This window comes from Hypanus sabinus, chromosome 5 (genome assembly GCF_030144855.1).
Source record: "Hypanus sabinus isolate sHypSab1 chromosome 5, sHypSab1.hap1, whole genome shotgun sequence".
In the NCBI taxonomy this organism is placed as follows: Eukaryota; Metazoa; Chordata; class Chondrichthyes; order Myliobatiformes; family Dasyatidae; genus Hypanus; species Hypanus sabinus.
Genome location: NC_082710.1, coordinates 47980029 through 47996198, shown reverse-complemented (window position 1 = coordinate 47996198; position 16170 = coordinate 47980029). Strand labels below are relative to the sequence as shown.

At 39.1% G+C, this 16170-nt stretch overlaps 1 protein-coding gene across 2 annotated transcripts in view; it reads right to left on the bottom strand.

Annotated features, from left to right (window-relative positions):
• Positions 1-16170, bottom strand: part of syk (spleen tyrosine kinase) — a 134004-nt gene that overhangs the window by 41148 nt on the left and 76686 nt on the right. For both annotated transcript variants that reach the window (XM_059969911.1, XM_059969912.1), the window contains exons 4-6: positions 15580-15718; positions 6889-6970; positions 5007-5056 (exon numbers count right to left, since the gene is read on the bottom strand). In XM_059969911.1, the coding sequence (XP_059825894.1) occupies positions 5007-5056; positions 6889-6970; positions 15580-15718 (271 nt within the window). The remainder of the gene's footprint in view (positions 1-5006; positions 5057-6888; positions 6971-15579; positions 15719-16170) is intronic.

Here is a 16170-nt window from a genome sequence, read left to right as displayed (position 1 = left end):
CTCCTGTAATTTTCATGCAAAATATTTTCTAGAGTTTATAAAGAATGCAGCAAAAAAAATCCATTAAGTAGCAGTTGTGTGGGCAACAATGCTTTGTTACTGAGAGAGATCAAGGGAGAATGGCCACACTTGATTCAAGCTAACAGGAAGATGACAGTAATTCAAATAACCACACGTTACAGCAAAAGGCGATCTGTGAACGCTTCGAACCTTGATGTGGATGGGCACAGGAGGTATCTAATGAAATGGTCACTATGTGTAGATTTCAAGACAGGCAGGTTGCATTTTGGAAAATCAAACCAATGTAGGACCTGTACTATGAATACTATGGTACTATGGGGAGTAATGGAACAGTGAGGCAAAGGATACAAGCGCACTTAGACCATTGAAAGTGGTTTCACCAGTAGACAGAGTAGTGAAAAAGGCATTTAGCATGCTAGTCTTCATCAGTCAAGGCAATGAATACAGGAATTGGGATATAATGCTGTAGTTGTTGATGAGGCCGGGATTAGAGGGCCTGAGTTACGGGGAGAGGTTTCTCAGGCTAGAAACGTGGAGAATAAGAGGTGACCTCATAAAAATGTTTAAAATTATGGTGGCATAGATAAGGTGATGGCCAATCTTTTTCCCAGGGAATGGGAGTCCAATAGTAGGGGATGTAGATTTAGGGTCAAAAGGGAAAGATTTGAAATGGAACTGAAGGCCAATGATTTCACACAGAGAATGGTGAGCATGTGGAACAATCTGCCAGAAGAAATGGTTGATGCAGATACAATAGTATCATTTAAAAAGCACTTGTGTAGGTACATGGACTTAGAGGGATATGAGCCAAAAGCAGGAAATTGGGACTACTTGGGTGGGCACTATAGTCAGCATGGACTCAATGGGCTGAAGGTCCTGTTGTATTTTTCTGCAACTCTATGATTCTACTTTAATATTTGTGGTGTTTAAAACACCATTTGGTCCATAAGTTTATTTCCTTAGCGTAATCCTTCTGGGTGTAATGAAAGTGTAGACTGCAGATTTTAGACCGGAAAGTGGTAGCAAGGAGTGATAATGGTCATAGCTTGTGACTTCTCATATCTGGCTTCTTCTCAGCGTCACTTCAAAACCATTGTTGTGTACCATATGCACTGGTCAGAGAACGTGGACCAGATTCCTCACAGCAGCTTAATTTCAGTAGAACTTCAGGAACTATTAGCCTCAAAGACTGTGCTACACTTAGTACCTCGTGGGCTGGATACTGATCTTCCTCAGGTATTTGGGAGCCCAGAGAGAAGGATAGGATGCACTTGTCAGCTGCTGTGGGGCTGCAAGGTGGTAACAGGATTTTCCCATGCCTTCTCTCCTTGCCCTCACTGCCTATAGCAATTGGCAACTAGTACCATCTAGCCAACTGGTACTGGAAGCATTAAGCCATTTCCCTACTCTTTCTGCATTTGCTCACTCTCCAGTCACATTGTTTCTGTTCATTTCTAGCCTAGGGGCTGCTTTGGGTTGCAAACTATTCTCAGGAATGGAACCCTGTCATAAGTTGGGAACTGCCTGCCCACGTCATGCTTCTCTGTCTCATTTCGACCTCTGAGTTATTTCTGCTTGTTGAAAGAGGAACTGCAATACCACTAGTCAGATCTACCCTAATTCAATGACATTGCAGCCGTTGGGGTTTTTGCTGGTATCCCATCACCATCAACAGTTTCCACAGTCATGGGAAAAAGCTATTTCTTCAGAAATGTGATTTCAGGAAGGGCTGAACAGGAACATGCAGTGGAAGAAGCAATGAACTAGACCAATTATTTAGACAAACAATACACTTCTCTTGACAACTTGGCCTCTTTGCACTTTGTAACAACACTTTGCTCGAGCAAAAATTGTAGTGCGCCCCTGCAGCAGGAGGAACTGCTAACAGAACAAAATGGATTGAATTGAATCTAAGTAACTGCTTTTTTTGCCTTAAAGTTCTAAATTAAAACAAAAATGGCCACTTTGCATTCACTTCCTTTCCATTCTTTGGAGTTCAAAGATTCCAAGAGGTGCTCATCCACACACAGAAAAATGTGACCCTCAGCTTTGTAAGGAGGTACATCCGATATTCAGTTTTGTAATTGTCTCTGTTCTTTGTTTTTCTTTCCTTTCCAATATAAACGGATTTTAATGGATTATTTCTCATTTTTCATGAGCTTTATTTCCATTTAGATTAGAATTGACCTATGAGGGATTTGCAGGACAGAATTAATTCCTGATTTAGTTCCAACCTGTTAGATAGGATATTTAAGGTAATTTATACTGAAAAACAGTCTGTTAGTGAATAAATAGTTTTAGAACATTTTTCAAATAATGTTATCAAAAATATCAAGTACTAGCATCAATAATAATAACCATTGAAATAATAACAGACCCAGAAATTTTGTATTTTTGTTGACTTGTTAAACAGCACAAAATTAATTCTGCAACTCTATTTTCTCAGAAAATGAAGTTTGTAGCTATATCAATTAATCTCAAAATGAATAACGACTATGGATAGTAGATCCTTCTGTTTATGTTAAATGCTGCTTATTAAACCAGCTTAGAGTGTAGTTGGGAAGTAGGAACTTAAGCAACATTGTCTAAACGAGTGAGCAATTTGCAAGCACATTCATTTTTTGGAGCAGAAGGCGCCACTTTTACACAAGATGAATATTTAGATTTGAAGAAAATGTCATAAGTTGCTATAACAATAAGGAAGCAGTAGATTTCCATGGTTTTATCACTTATGGCTATAAACAGAAAGGAGAAAAAAAAACTATGGATTAAAGAACAATTAGAAACATAACTGATAATTGAAAAATTAAGCAATAAATGGATTAACTTATTATAGTCATAGTAATAAGAATGGAATAGAGGTGAGTTTCTGTGATAAATGCATTTGAATTGTCATCCAAGTACATACCTGCAAATAAAATTGGTATTGCCAGATACATGGAATATCAATTTAAAATATTAATACAAAAAATTAAAAGTAAAATGTTGCTATAATGCCCCACCTAGAACATCATGTGTAGTCCTTGTCAGCACACCATACAAATGGCTAATGTAAGAAAAAGAATGGGACTTAGGTTTAGGAATTTAAACTGTGAAGATTGGTTAAAATGTTGGACTAAATATTATTGAAGATGTTGAAAACTTAAATTAGGTCACCTCAGGGTGTCTAATACTAAAAGATAGTTAGTGGTAATATGACTGGACTTGCATTCTGAGGTACAGACTATTGACTCAGAGTTTGAATCACTTGGCAGCTGGCAAAGTTAAAGTCACATAATGAAACATGGAATTTAAAAGTATAGTTGGCCTTATCAACAGAAACTATGAAATTCCTGCACTGTTTAAATCTGGTTCGCTAGTGTCCTTTGGAGAAGAAAATCTGTTGTTCTTGTCTGTTTTAAACTGCAGACTCACCAGTGAGGATAATTATTAACAGCTTCCTCTGTCCTGGTTCAGCAGGGAATGCAGCAATGAATACGGCAATACCCTCTACAAGTGAGAGTAGAAGAACTGTTCACAAATGGGTGAACAAAATTAATAGTGAAGAGGGATTTCAAGCAAAATAATCTTTTGGAAAAAGATAATTGGACAGATTTTGTTACAAATAAAATTGAGGCTAATAGCGTCTTTTATATATTGTTCAAATGGGACATCTACTACAACATGCAGCTAAATGAGGTAGGCAGGAGCTGCTTTCCCAGAAGTCATTTCCCCAGTAATGGTTGTTGACCATCTTGCCTCACCTTTCATATAGATCCTTCATGTGCTCTGTAGATGTGGATTAAACTCACCAGGAAAGATTAGACATGTTACTCTAGATGAGGATCTACTGTGGTGGAAGTTCTTATTGTTGCTGAACAAAGCCTCCAGCACTGAACTGTAATGTAACTTTTACCTATGAAGAGACTCATTCCTTACATTTTAATTACAACTGAAAGTTTAATAAGTTATTATCTTAAATGCTTTTCTATCTCTTTACTCTCTGCGTCTGATTTGACATACAGACTTGAACCCAGGGGTATGGTAGCAGAGTGGCTGCTTTACTGGACCGGTGGGTCCACCTTTAGACCAATAATTGAGAAGATTCATTGAGTGATCCATCAGCATGAGTTTAAATCTCACTATTTATGTACATTAAATATAAAACTGATCTTAGACGATCAGACCATATGTTTGGTTTATTGTCAATGCCCGTTTGGTTCACTAGAATCCTTCAAAAAAAAACTTTCAGCCCCATCTTGCAAGGGTGTTGCAGATTTATACTTCTTTTGACGAACAGAAAAAAGGAACCAATTCCTAGAACTGTAATGTGGCAATTGACTGTGGATTACTTCTTTACAAGTCTAAGAGCACAGTGGAAAACCCCAGCTGTGGGTGTTCTATACATACAATGAAGAGGTGGTAAAAGTCACTGGAGACTGCAGATTATATATCTATTAACCTGGCCAGCAATCAGTACTATGAAAGAGCTGAGTGGAAACTCATTTGTAGGTGAGGGGGAGGAACTACAGTAAAACCTATTTCATGTTAGATATGGAGGCACTAGCTTAGTCAATCAAAATGGAATAGAATTCCACATTTTGCCTTGTTCAGCAATTACAGACCTTGGGTTCAATTCTGCAACTCCAAATACAGTTTTTTTTTCTTCATCAATATTGTAGTGCGATGGTACTAAGAACTAAGAAAACTAAGAAAAAACATGTATATTCCCCAGTCAGAGAGCACAAATATGTAGTTAAGTTACAGAGATCCTTAACCACCATCAAAAGATAGTGCAAAAAGTACCTTAGAGAGCTGAGTAACCCAAACTAAAAGTTACTTTACGTAAGCACTGTTCGTATCGCATATTGTTTTGTGATTTTATTCCTAGGAGACATCCTGAGCCAGGTTTTTCAAGTTTTTCGGTAATTTGTTATTTATTGTGAGTGAAACAGTGATAGAAAGATCCTGCCAGGTATTCACTCTGTAATTAGGTTTATCCTTACCCGGGGATGGTGACCTGGAATGGGTGGTGCTGGAGTTAATCCAAGAGAATCTAGACAAAAAATTACAAGAAGACTGTTAATGGAATTTGATACCATATTTATACATTAAGTCATTCTTTATCTGGAATTTCAATACTTCGTGAATAAAGGTGATGGGGAAATTTCATAATTAAAACAAAATGCAATTTGAAATAATTAATGTAATTATTGTGCTTAAGCCTTAGGAGCTTAAATCTGCAAGATATGATCATATGAACAGCAATGAACTACTTGTGGTGTAAATGTGTTAGTTGTAAATTGAAAGTTTAGTTTTAGTTGCAAATATCACAGGAATTAACAGTTTTGCGGGCTCTGTGTTGAAAAATTCATCAATGTGTTAAAAATTACAGAAAAATAAAACAGGACTAACCCTTCAGAACTTTATCAGTGGTGTATTAACTGGCATGGTGACACAGCTATTAGTGCTGTTGTCTCACTGATCTAGATTCAATTCTAACCTCTGATGCTATCTATTTAGAATAGAAGTTTCACATTTTCTTTGTTACAGTTCCCTCTGACACAATGTTACTCCAGGGTGCTGTGGTTTCTCAAATATCCCAAAGAGATATCGGCTGGTAGGTTAAGCAACCACTGTAAATGATCCCTGATTTTAGTAGCTGGTGGGATAATTTTATTTATTTATTGAGATGCAGTGTGGAATAGGCACTCCCGGACCTTTGAGCTGTGCTGTCCAACAATCCCTCGACTTAATCCTGGCCTAATCATGGGACAATTTACAATGACCAATTAACTACCAACTAGTACGCCTGGGCTGTGGGAGGAAACTGGAGCACCCAGAGGAAATCCACATGGTCACAAGGAGAACATACAAGCTCATTACAAGCAGCAGTGGGAACATCGTGGAGTGTTAGTGGATATGTGTTTAAGAAATAGGTCATAATAAAATGGGAGAATGGGATCGATGGAACTGGTCCAAGAGCTGTCATGGAATAAATGTCATAAGGAGATGTAAAAAAAACTTTATGGATGTAATAATATTGCAACTGATCCAGTATACAATGTAATTCTACAAACTGTATATATCAACCCCAACATACAAAATTACTTCTAGCTCCTCAAAGGGGCATGCATTTCACTCATAGTGCAAGTGAAAGGTTTGGGTAAGAAAGCACTGGTAAACATGATTATTAACAACAGGGTTATTAAATCATCTCTCCAACTCTATTACCATTACTATTAAGCCAATGCCATGTGCTAATAAAACATTGCAATTAATCTTAGACGTCTTCTCACGAACTCTGTCTGATCTATTGAGCATTTTCAACAGTTGCTCATTTAATTAAGGATTTCCAGCATCATCAGAAAATGTTAGAGACTGGCCGGTGTAGCATTAGGTGAGCGAATCAACGTATTCTCTGTCCTCTTGGAAAGAACTTATCACAATCCTTTGAGAAATGGGTGGACAAAATAAAACGAGAGGCCTTTCCACCCTAGATGTTATCAGCTGGGCTTTGCTGAAGTGGGCATGCCTCTGCTGTCAAGTGGCAAAAGCGATATCCACTCTTGCAGCACCACGCATCTTGCTGACCACAATGTCTGAGGAAAGGTCATAACCCTAAGGAAGGACAGAGCCACAAATACGTGCTCCTCAACAAGTCAATACTCTGGGTGAGGAAAGATTAAAAGGAAGTGGGAGTAAATAAAAGCACAATAAAATAAAATTGTAAAATAAAACTTTATGAAGTTAATCGTCCAGATAAATTTTCTAGCAGTTTCTTATGTATTGAATTTTTTTTATTTATACACTTGTACAACAAATACCCATTTTCACCCACTGACACCAGCCTAAAGTAAAAGCAGCTGTGCAAGAGTGATAACATACCGACTGGCTGGTCGGGATTTGGGCATGGCTCCGTGAGAACGCGGAGAAGGCCATCTGACTTGTAACAGTAGTGGTCAACCATCTGGGGAGAAAGTTTTAAATTAAATGAAACAATCCGTAGCATAATATGTCATTCCCAAGCACAAGCAAAACTCCTACTTACACACAAGCCATAAAACTCAGATACACAAAACACGTACTCAAACACAGTTAGCAGGCACACAAACCAGACATCTGAAAAAAGCAAAAAACACTTCCACACACGTGCAGTGTATGACGGCAAGATTTGAGGCAGAGTTTTGCTTTCAGTGTCATTAACCATTTGAATTACCTTCCATATTAAACTACTTAACCAGATTTTTTCCTCAAATATCTATTCAGACTCATGCAAATTACTGAATATAAAATTATCCATGAATCAATTTTTAGAACAAATATTCCAATGTACATTAGTAAGTGTTCTTTATACATTTGTAAGTGGCAATCTGGCACACAAATACTTCATAACCTAAGCATAACATAAGCAATTTGTATCAGACTCTGATACGCATTATCAAAATGTCTTCAAGAAACTATACAGAGACAATAAATAATTTCATTGTTGTACAGCTGTCAGAAAATCAAACGTTACTTTAATATTTAAAACCTCTCAAAGTGGTTAGTATCATTGGAAGGACACCCAGTTTCAGGAGCAAAATGGCTTCCAGTTTGGTCTTGGAAAAGCCTGCGGAAACTCAATTTAAACCATAAGACCATAAGATTTAGGAGCAGAATTAGGCCAGAATTAGGCCAAGTCTGCTCCGCTGTTTCATCATGGCTGATCCAATATTCCTCTCCACCTTAATCTCGTACCTTCTCCCCGTATCCCTTCATGCTCTGACCAGTCCAGAAACTATCAACATCTGCCTGAAATATACATAAAGGATGACCTCCACAGCTGTCTGTAGCAATGAATTCCATAGATTAACTACTCTCTGGCTAAAGAAATTCCTCCTCAACTCCGTTCTGGAAGGACATCCCTCTTTTCTGAGGCTGCATACTCTGGTCTTAGACTCTCCCACCATAGGAAACATTCTCTCCACATCCACTCATCCACAGCCTTTCACCATTCGATAGGTTTCAATGAGGTCACCCCTCATCCTTCTGAACTCCAGTGAATACAGGCCCAGAGCCATCAAACACTTTTTATATGCCAAGCTATTCAAATGTGGAATCATCATCGTGAACCTCCTTTGAAACCTCTCTAGTTTCAGCACATCCTTTCTAAGAAAAGGGGCCCAAAACTGCTCACAATACTCCATTAGGCCTCACCAGTGCTTTATAAAGTCTCAATACAGTATTACATTGTTGCTTTTATATTCTAGTCTAAAATTGCGATTGCCTTCCTCACCACAGACTCAACCTGCAAATTAGCCTTTAGGGAATCCTGCACAAGGACTCCCAAGTCCCTTTGTCCCTCTGTTTTTTGTATTTTCTCTCCATTTAGAAAATATTCAGTCCTTTTATTTCTTTTACCAAAGTGCATGACCACACACTTCCTAACCCTACATTCCATCTGCCACTTCTTTTCCCATTCTCCTAATCTGTCTATATCTCCCATAGGCTCTCTACTTCCTCAGAACTATCTGCCCCTCCCACTTTACGACAAAGCCATGAATTTCATCAACCAAATGATTAACGTGTAAGGTAAAAAGTCCCAACACAGAGTGCTGTGGAACACCACTAGTCACTGGCAGCCAACCAGAAAAGTTTCCATTATTCCCACTCTTTGCCTCCTACCAGTCAGTCCCTGCTTTATCCATGCTAGAATCTTTCATGTAATACCATGGGCTTGTAGCTTGTTAAGCAGCCTCATGTGTGGCACCTTGTCAAAGGTTTTCTGAAAATCAAAATACACAACATCAACCATCAACCTCCAACAGATTTGCCAGGCAAGATTTTCCTTTGAGGAAACCATGCTATGTTGTTATTTACTTTCTTCACTTTCTGCACTTGCTTAGGGTGATGTGGAGGGATTTGCACTGAAATAAATCAATATAACCCGTGCAAACTGTAGACCAGAGCATGGAAAGTTGCAACTTGTGTTAACCCATTTCTGTTGTCATCGCTTAACTTAGGTGCCCACAGTCTAACTAGAATGGTAATGAGCTGACAATGATTACTTCAAGCAATCTTACATTGGAAAGACTAGAATAGATATTGAGTGAAAACAAAAGTGAAATCTATTTCAATGAAACCTCTGTGGAAATGATCAAGGGAATATTGAATAAGGATCTTTATTTTTCTTCCATAAACATTCAATTTCTTGTAGTTGTGAAGAATAAAATTGATGATAAGTGGGCAAGATGCCATTGAATGAAATGTGACTTGAATTGATTAGAGCAACTGATTTTTAATGGAAATGTACAAGGTTGAGAAATGGTCAAGTGGAGAAATTTCATTATCTGTCGAAGGAAGCTCAGGTTTGGATGAAGCAGAGGTCAGAATGAGAATCAGAATTGGGTTTAATATTATTAGCATATGTCATGAATTTTGTTGTTTTGCAGCAGCAGTACATAGCATTAAAATATTTTTTAAATATATAAATTACAATAAGTATATATAAAAACAATTAAGCAACACACACAAAATAGTGGTGGAATGTAGCAGGCCAGGCAGCATCTATAGGAAGAAGTACAGTCGACGTTTCGGGCCGAGACCCTTTGTCAGTACCCATAAAAACAATTAACTTCAATAAGTAGTGCAAGAAAGAGGAAAACAAAAGTGATGTAGTGTTCATGAATTTATTGTCCATTTGCAAATCTGATGCTGTAAGGGAAGAAGTTGTTCCTGAAATGTTGAGTGGATGTTTTCATGCTCCTGCACTCCTTGTTGATGTTACCAATGAGAATACGGCATATTCTGGGTCACAGGGGACCTTAATGATGGATGCCACCTTTGTGCTGTATTGCCCTTTCAAGGTGTGCTGGATGCTGGGGAAGCTAGTGCCCATGATGGAGCTGGCTGAGTTTACAACTTTCTACAGCTTTTTCTGCTCCTGCAGAGAAGCTCCTCTACACCAAATGTTGATGCAACCAGTTCGAATGCTCTCCACGGTGTACCTGTAAAAATTTGAGAGCGTCTTTGGTGACATACCAAATCTCCTCAAACTCCTAATGAAACGTAGCTGCTGTCTTGCCTTCTTTATATTTGCATCAATTTGTTGGGCCCAGGATAGACCTTCAGAGAAGTTGACACTCAGGAACTTGAAACTGCTCACCCTTTCCTCTACTGTTTCCCCGATGAGAACTGGTGTGTATTCCCTCAACTTTCCCTTCCTGAAGTCCACAATTAATTCCTTGGTCTTACTGATGTTAAGCTCAAAGTTGTTTTTGCAGCACTACTGAACCAGCTGATCTATCTCGCTTCTATGAGGAAATCTGCAGATGCTGGAAATTCAAACAACACACACAAAATGCTGGTAGAATGCAGCAGGCCAGGCAGCATCTATAGGGAGAAGCACTGTTGGTCTCGGCCCGAAACGTCGACAGTGCTTCTCCCTATAGATGCTGCCTGGCCTGCTGCGTTCCACCAGCATTTTGTGTGTACTATCTTACTTCTATATGCTTTCCCGTCACCAACTAGAATTCTGTTGACAATACTGTGTTATCAGCAAATTTAAGATTGGCGTTTGAGATATGCCCAGCCACACAGCTGTGGGTGTAGAGAGGATAGAGCAGTAGGCTAAACACACATCCTTTGGGTGTGCCAGTGTTGATTGTCGGCGAGAAGCTGTAAATTCTGACCCACACTGACCGGCCTCCTAATGAAGAAGTCAAGTATTCAGTTGCAGAGGGAGGTGCAGTGGCTCAAGATTTGGAACGTTGATTTGAAGGGAGGGTATGATCCTGTTGAATGCTGAGCTGTAATTTTCCAGGTGATCCAAGGCTGGGTGGGGAGACAATGAGAATGTATGCGCTGTAAACCTATTGTGGCCATAAGCAAATTGTAGCGGTCCTGGTCCTTGCTTAGGTAAGAGTTGATTCTGGCCATGATCAACCTCTCAAAGTAATTCATCACTGTAAATGTGAGTACAACTGGGCAATAGTCATTGCCCACCCTGCGCTTTTTGGGCACTGGTATGATTGTCTCCCTTTTGAAGTAGGTGGAACCTCCAACTGCAGCAGTGAGAAAATGAAGATGTCCTTGAACACTCCTGACAGTTGGTTGGCCCAGGTTTTTAGAGACCTACAAGGTTCACCATCAGGGCCTGATCACTGGTGACAGTTCATACTCTTGAAAGATGTTCTGACAATGGCCTGAGAGACAGAGATCACAAGGTCACCAAATGCTACAGGAAGTTTCACAGATGTAGCTTTATTCTCCTTGTAAAAGCTTACATAAAAGGCATTGAGCTCATTGGGGAGCTCATTCATGATGTTTGGTTTCCCTTTGTAGGAAGCAATGACTTGCAAATCCTGCAAGAGTTAACGTGCACCTAATTCCATCGCTAACCTCAGTTGTTTTCTCAAAAAACAGCTTTCTGTAGCTCATACCTGGACTTCTTATATTGTTCTGGATCACTGGTCTTGATTGCAATAGATCTAGCCTTCAGCAGACTACAGATCTCCTGGTTCATCCAGGGCTTTTGGTTTGAGAATGCCCGTTACTTTCTCAAAGGTACACACTCAAGCATATAGGTTGATGAATTTGGTGACAACTGTGGCATATTCATTCAGACTTGAAGATGAATCCCTAAATATTGTCCAATCCACTGAGTCAAAGTAGTCCTGTAAATGCTCCTCTGCCTCCCTTGACCATACCCTCTTGGTCCTCAGCACTGGTGCTATGGTCTTTAGTCTCTGCCAATGCGCTAGGAGTAGAAGTACAGCCAGATGATCAGCTTTTGAAAGTGTGGATGTGCGATGGCATGGTAAGTTGACTCAACTGGTTCCACAGGTGATATGTTGGTGGCAGTTGTTCAGCGACTTCTTCAAGCTGGCCTGGTTAAAATCCCCTGCAATGATATGGAAGGCATCAGGGTGCCTTGCTTTGTGCGTGCTGATTATGTTGCTCAGATCCTCCAGTGTCCACCTGATGTTGGCTTGAGGTGGAAAGTACACTGCTACCAAGATGATGGTAGAAATAAAATGGATGATTTTTGACCTTTAGATATTCCAGGTCGAGGGAGCAGGACTGAGTCAGAACTGCCATGTCTGTACACCATGATGAGTTCATGACAAAGCATACTCCACCTCCTTCACCTTTAAGTGCCTGAGCAGTCCTGTCTTTGTGGAGAATGGTGATGCTATCGGGCTGTAGTGCTGCATCAGAAATGTCAGGGAATAGCCATGCTTCTGTGAATAAAAGGTGACAGCAGTCCGTGATGTCCCTCTGGTACAGTAGTCTTGCTCTGAGGTTTTCAATTTTATTTTCTAGAGACTGTACATTTGCCAGCAGGATAGCTGGGAGTGGAGGGTCTAAGGCCTCAGCATTTCAATCATACTTGTAGACCTGCTTCCATTCTCTTAAACGGGAGCTGCACTCTCGACCTGAGCCTGCAGTTTTGCCTCCCTTGATTTTGAGTATTAACAGATTTTGTAAACGTCTTAAAATGATGTTCCTTACTGAAATATGCATGGCTGTGACTGTAGTAGTAGTCCTAAGTAGACTATTTGATAATTCCCACCGGAGCTGCACACAGTCACTTATTGGCACCATCTTAGACTGAGTGATTACCTGGTCTCAAGGGAGAATAAAATGTAAAAAGGGAAGAGAGCTAAAGATAATTAAGAACTGAAAGCTAAATTTAAAGAACACTTTAAAGCTTCCTTTAGGGGAGACATTACAAAAATAAGTTATTGAAATTTAGAAACAGAAATCAAAACACTACAGTTGATGGAAATCCAGAATAAAAAATGCTGAAAACACAGAGCAGGATGGGGAGCATTGGTGGAGAGGGAAACAGAGTTAATGTTTCAGTTCAAAGACCCTTTGGCAGAAATGAAAAAAATAGAAAAGAGGATAGTTATAAATTGCAGAGGATAGGGGTGGGATGGAAGGGACAAAAGTAATAACGAGGCCAGGTTACATAAAGATAAATACAATTTCTGAAAATCTAGGAAATACTCAGCAGGCAAGATATAATCTTTGGAAAGTCAAACAAAGTCATATTTCAGGTCAATGACACTTCATTAGCCCAAGGAAAGAGAAAGGACTGTTTTAATAATAAGGAAAATGTGAGGGAAGGAGAGCTTGGAATCCATGATGGGGTTAGGTCAGGGCTGCTCTGAGGATAAGCTGTGGAGACCACCCAGTCAATGAGCCAAGGGAGAGTAAAGTTTTAAAGTGTATTTTCAGTGCACAAATAGATGAATTGATAATCTTCCATGTTCTCACACAGAACTCAAAAAGTTTGCTGCATATTCCCACTCATAGTCTGACTCTTCCTTTCTCTTTCTGAATCTCTCCTCGCCTACCTCAAGCACATAGACTCCCACAATTATATCAACTATACCTCCTCTCACCCTAACTCCTACAAGGACTCCACTCCATTTCCCAACTTTTTTTTCCAACTCTGACATGTTTATTCTGATGACAGGTCTTTCGTCACTTTGCCCTTCCTTTAGCTCATGAACAAATATCAGCTGGCCTCACCTTATCACAGAAATTCCCTTTGTGCTACTCATACACCTTCCCCATGTTCTCTGCAATTGAAACCCCACTTTTTCTCTTGGTCGCAGTTCTTTGACCTGGAAACTTAACTGAGTTTCTCATTCCACAGATACTGCCTGATCTCCTGAGGTTGGCTGGCACTGGCTCTCATTTTACTGCTGCAATTTCAATTTGCACATTCAGGATTTTTGATGATGACATAATGGCCAATTAAATAACCTTCCAACAGCACCCATCCCTTACTCTACAGCTAAGAATCTTCTTAAAACACTTTTCATGCAATCAATTACTCTAAAGCTATTAATGGGCACGGAATGAGAGAAAAAAATATTAAAGTCATTCATTATATTGAAATGAAACAAAAACAAAAATATGAATATTACAGTCAATCAGCTAACCTTATTACAATGCAGTTGATTGTAGGGGTTTAATACTAGCAATAGTGTTAACGTTTTGTGCCACAGGGCCAGATCACTTTTAAAACACTGCATTCTAAAACTTGTCTGTATCTTGAAACAGTTTACACTTTATTATCAGCATGCTACTTCCTATAGATTGCAAGATGTGCATATTTTTAAATTCTCATCTTTGTCATTTTACCTACTACTTCCCACTAACAGTGGGCTCATTACTGGTATCAAGGAACTGCACTCAATCAATCATGCATCAAACCACTGAGTTGTACCCAACTTCTGCAAACAAGCCAACCAGTTTTCAATATTTTGTTTTTCTTTAACAGTGACATTCTCAAGATGGCACAATGTTAATTTTAAACCATGCATTACAAAGGGAAGGTTATTTTTTTAAGAAAAAGCGTGAAAAAAATATGGTCATCATCAAGGACAGCCACCATCCAGGCCATGCTCTCTTCTCACTTCTTCCATCAGGTAGGAGGCACAGGAGCCTTAGGTCCCACACCACCAGGTTCAGGAACAGTAATTATCCTATAACCATAGGCTTCTGCACTCACCTCTACTCCGAACTGATCTCACAAACTGCAGACTCACTTCCAAGGACTGTAACATTTACTATTTATTATTAAGTATTATAGCAAAGTGTGGACCTCTAAAGAGTCTGATGGGTTCAGCTGGGAAACTTTCCAGTCTCTAATAATCTGATCAAGCCCAGGACCAGTAAATCAAAGGCAGATATCTGCAGATACCAACGAAACTGTGGATTGGAAGAAAGGAAACTTCAGAGAAATGAAGGAAAATAATACTTAAAATTGCTAGATTGGTCAGTAATCATTTATAAAATAAGAAAGAAAGTTCAAAGAAAGAAAAAAAATAAGAAACAAAGCACCATATGGACCTTCTGGCCCAAAATTTTGTATTGAACTACATAAACTTACTCCACAATCAATCTAACCCTTCCCTTCTAAGCAGCTCATAACCATCAATTTTCTTACATCAATGTGTTATCCAAGAGACTCTTAAATACCCCTATGGCATTAGCCTCCACCACCACCCACAGCAGTGCATTCCAGGCACCCTTCACTCAATGTGTAAAAAGAAAACTACCTCTGACGTCTCCCCTAAGCTTTTCTCCAATTATCTTTAATGGATATCTTCTGGTATTAGCCATTAACACCCTGGGAAAAGAATGTTGGGAGTCCACTCTCCTTATCTTATATACCACTATCAAATCGCTTCCCTTCTTCCTTCACTCATTCCACTTTATTTTTGGCATGCTAATTAATTAAATTGGAACTTCAAGAATAATATTGTGCTATTTTTAATGCTATTGCTGAGAAATTTCTTGTTCATTTGCTGTGATCATTTTAAGTGTATTGTCACATAACAGGACAGAAAACATACAACTTTTCTTAAAAGTCTGACTTTTTTAAATAAAGAGAAAAGGTCAGCTACCATAAAACAACAATTTGCACTTAGTGCTGAAAAGGTATTTTTGTGACTGATAATATACGATTAATTTCAAAATAAATATGCAAAATTACGTTTCAGTGTAGCTGTAGAAATCATTGAGGGAATGACGAATGAAGTAATCTCAAAAAAACAGATCTCAACATTATCACACCTGCCAGAGAGTGTCAAACTTTTTCCCATCTGGAATGGATAGCTTCCCTGTTTTGTCCCTGTCAATCCGATAATGATATATTTTGCCGTCGTGAAACAAACACAGAGCATACGATCCCTTGTCATCACGATCTCTTACTCTGTAAAGAAAAAGAATTGCAATCATTATTCAGGCAAAGTACACAATGTAAGTGTGCTACAGAATTTTTTCAGGTGAGAATCGATTATTAGAAAGTGATCCAGAATCCAATAAGTAATCTCTTTCTCCTTCCACACATGCTGAGTGTTTCCAGCATTCTCTGTTTTTATTTCAGGTTTCCAGTGTCTGCAGCTTTTTGATTTCCAAAGAACATACATCTAACTTTTATAACTATTCTACTTTATTATATGTAGAGATGCAGTGCAGAATAGGCCTTTCTGACTCTTCAAGCTGGACCGTCCAGCAACCCCTGACAATCCCCAGTTTAACCATAACCTAATCACAGGACAATTTACAATGACCAATTAACCTACTAGCCAGTACTCTTTGGATTGTGGGACAAAACCGGAGCACTGGGTGAAAGCCCATGCATTCCAAGGGGTGGACGTACAT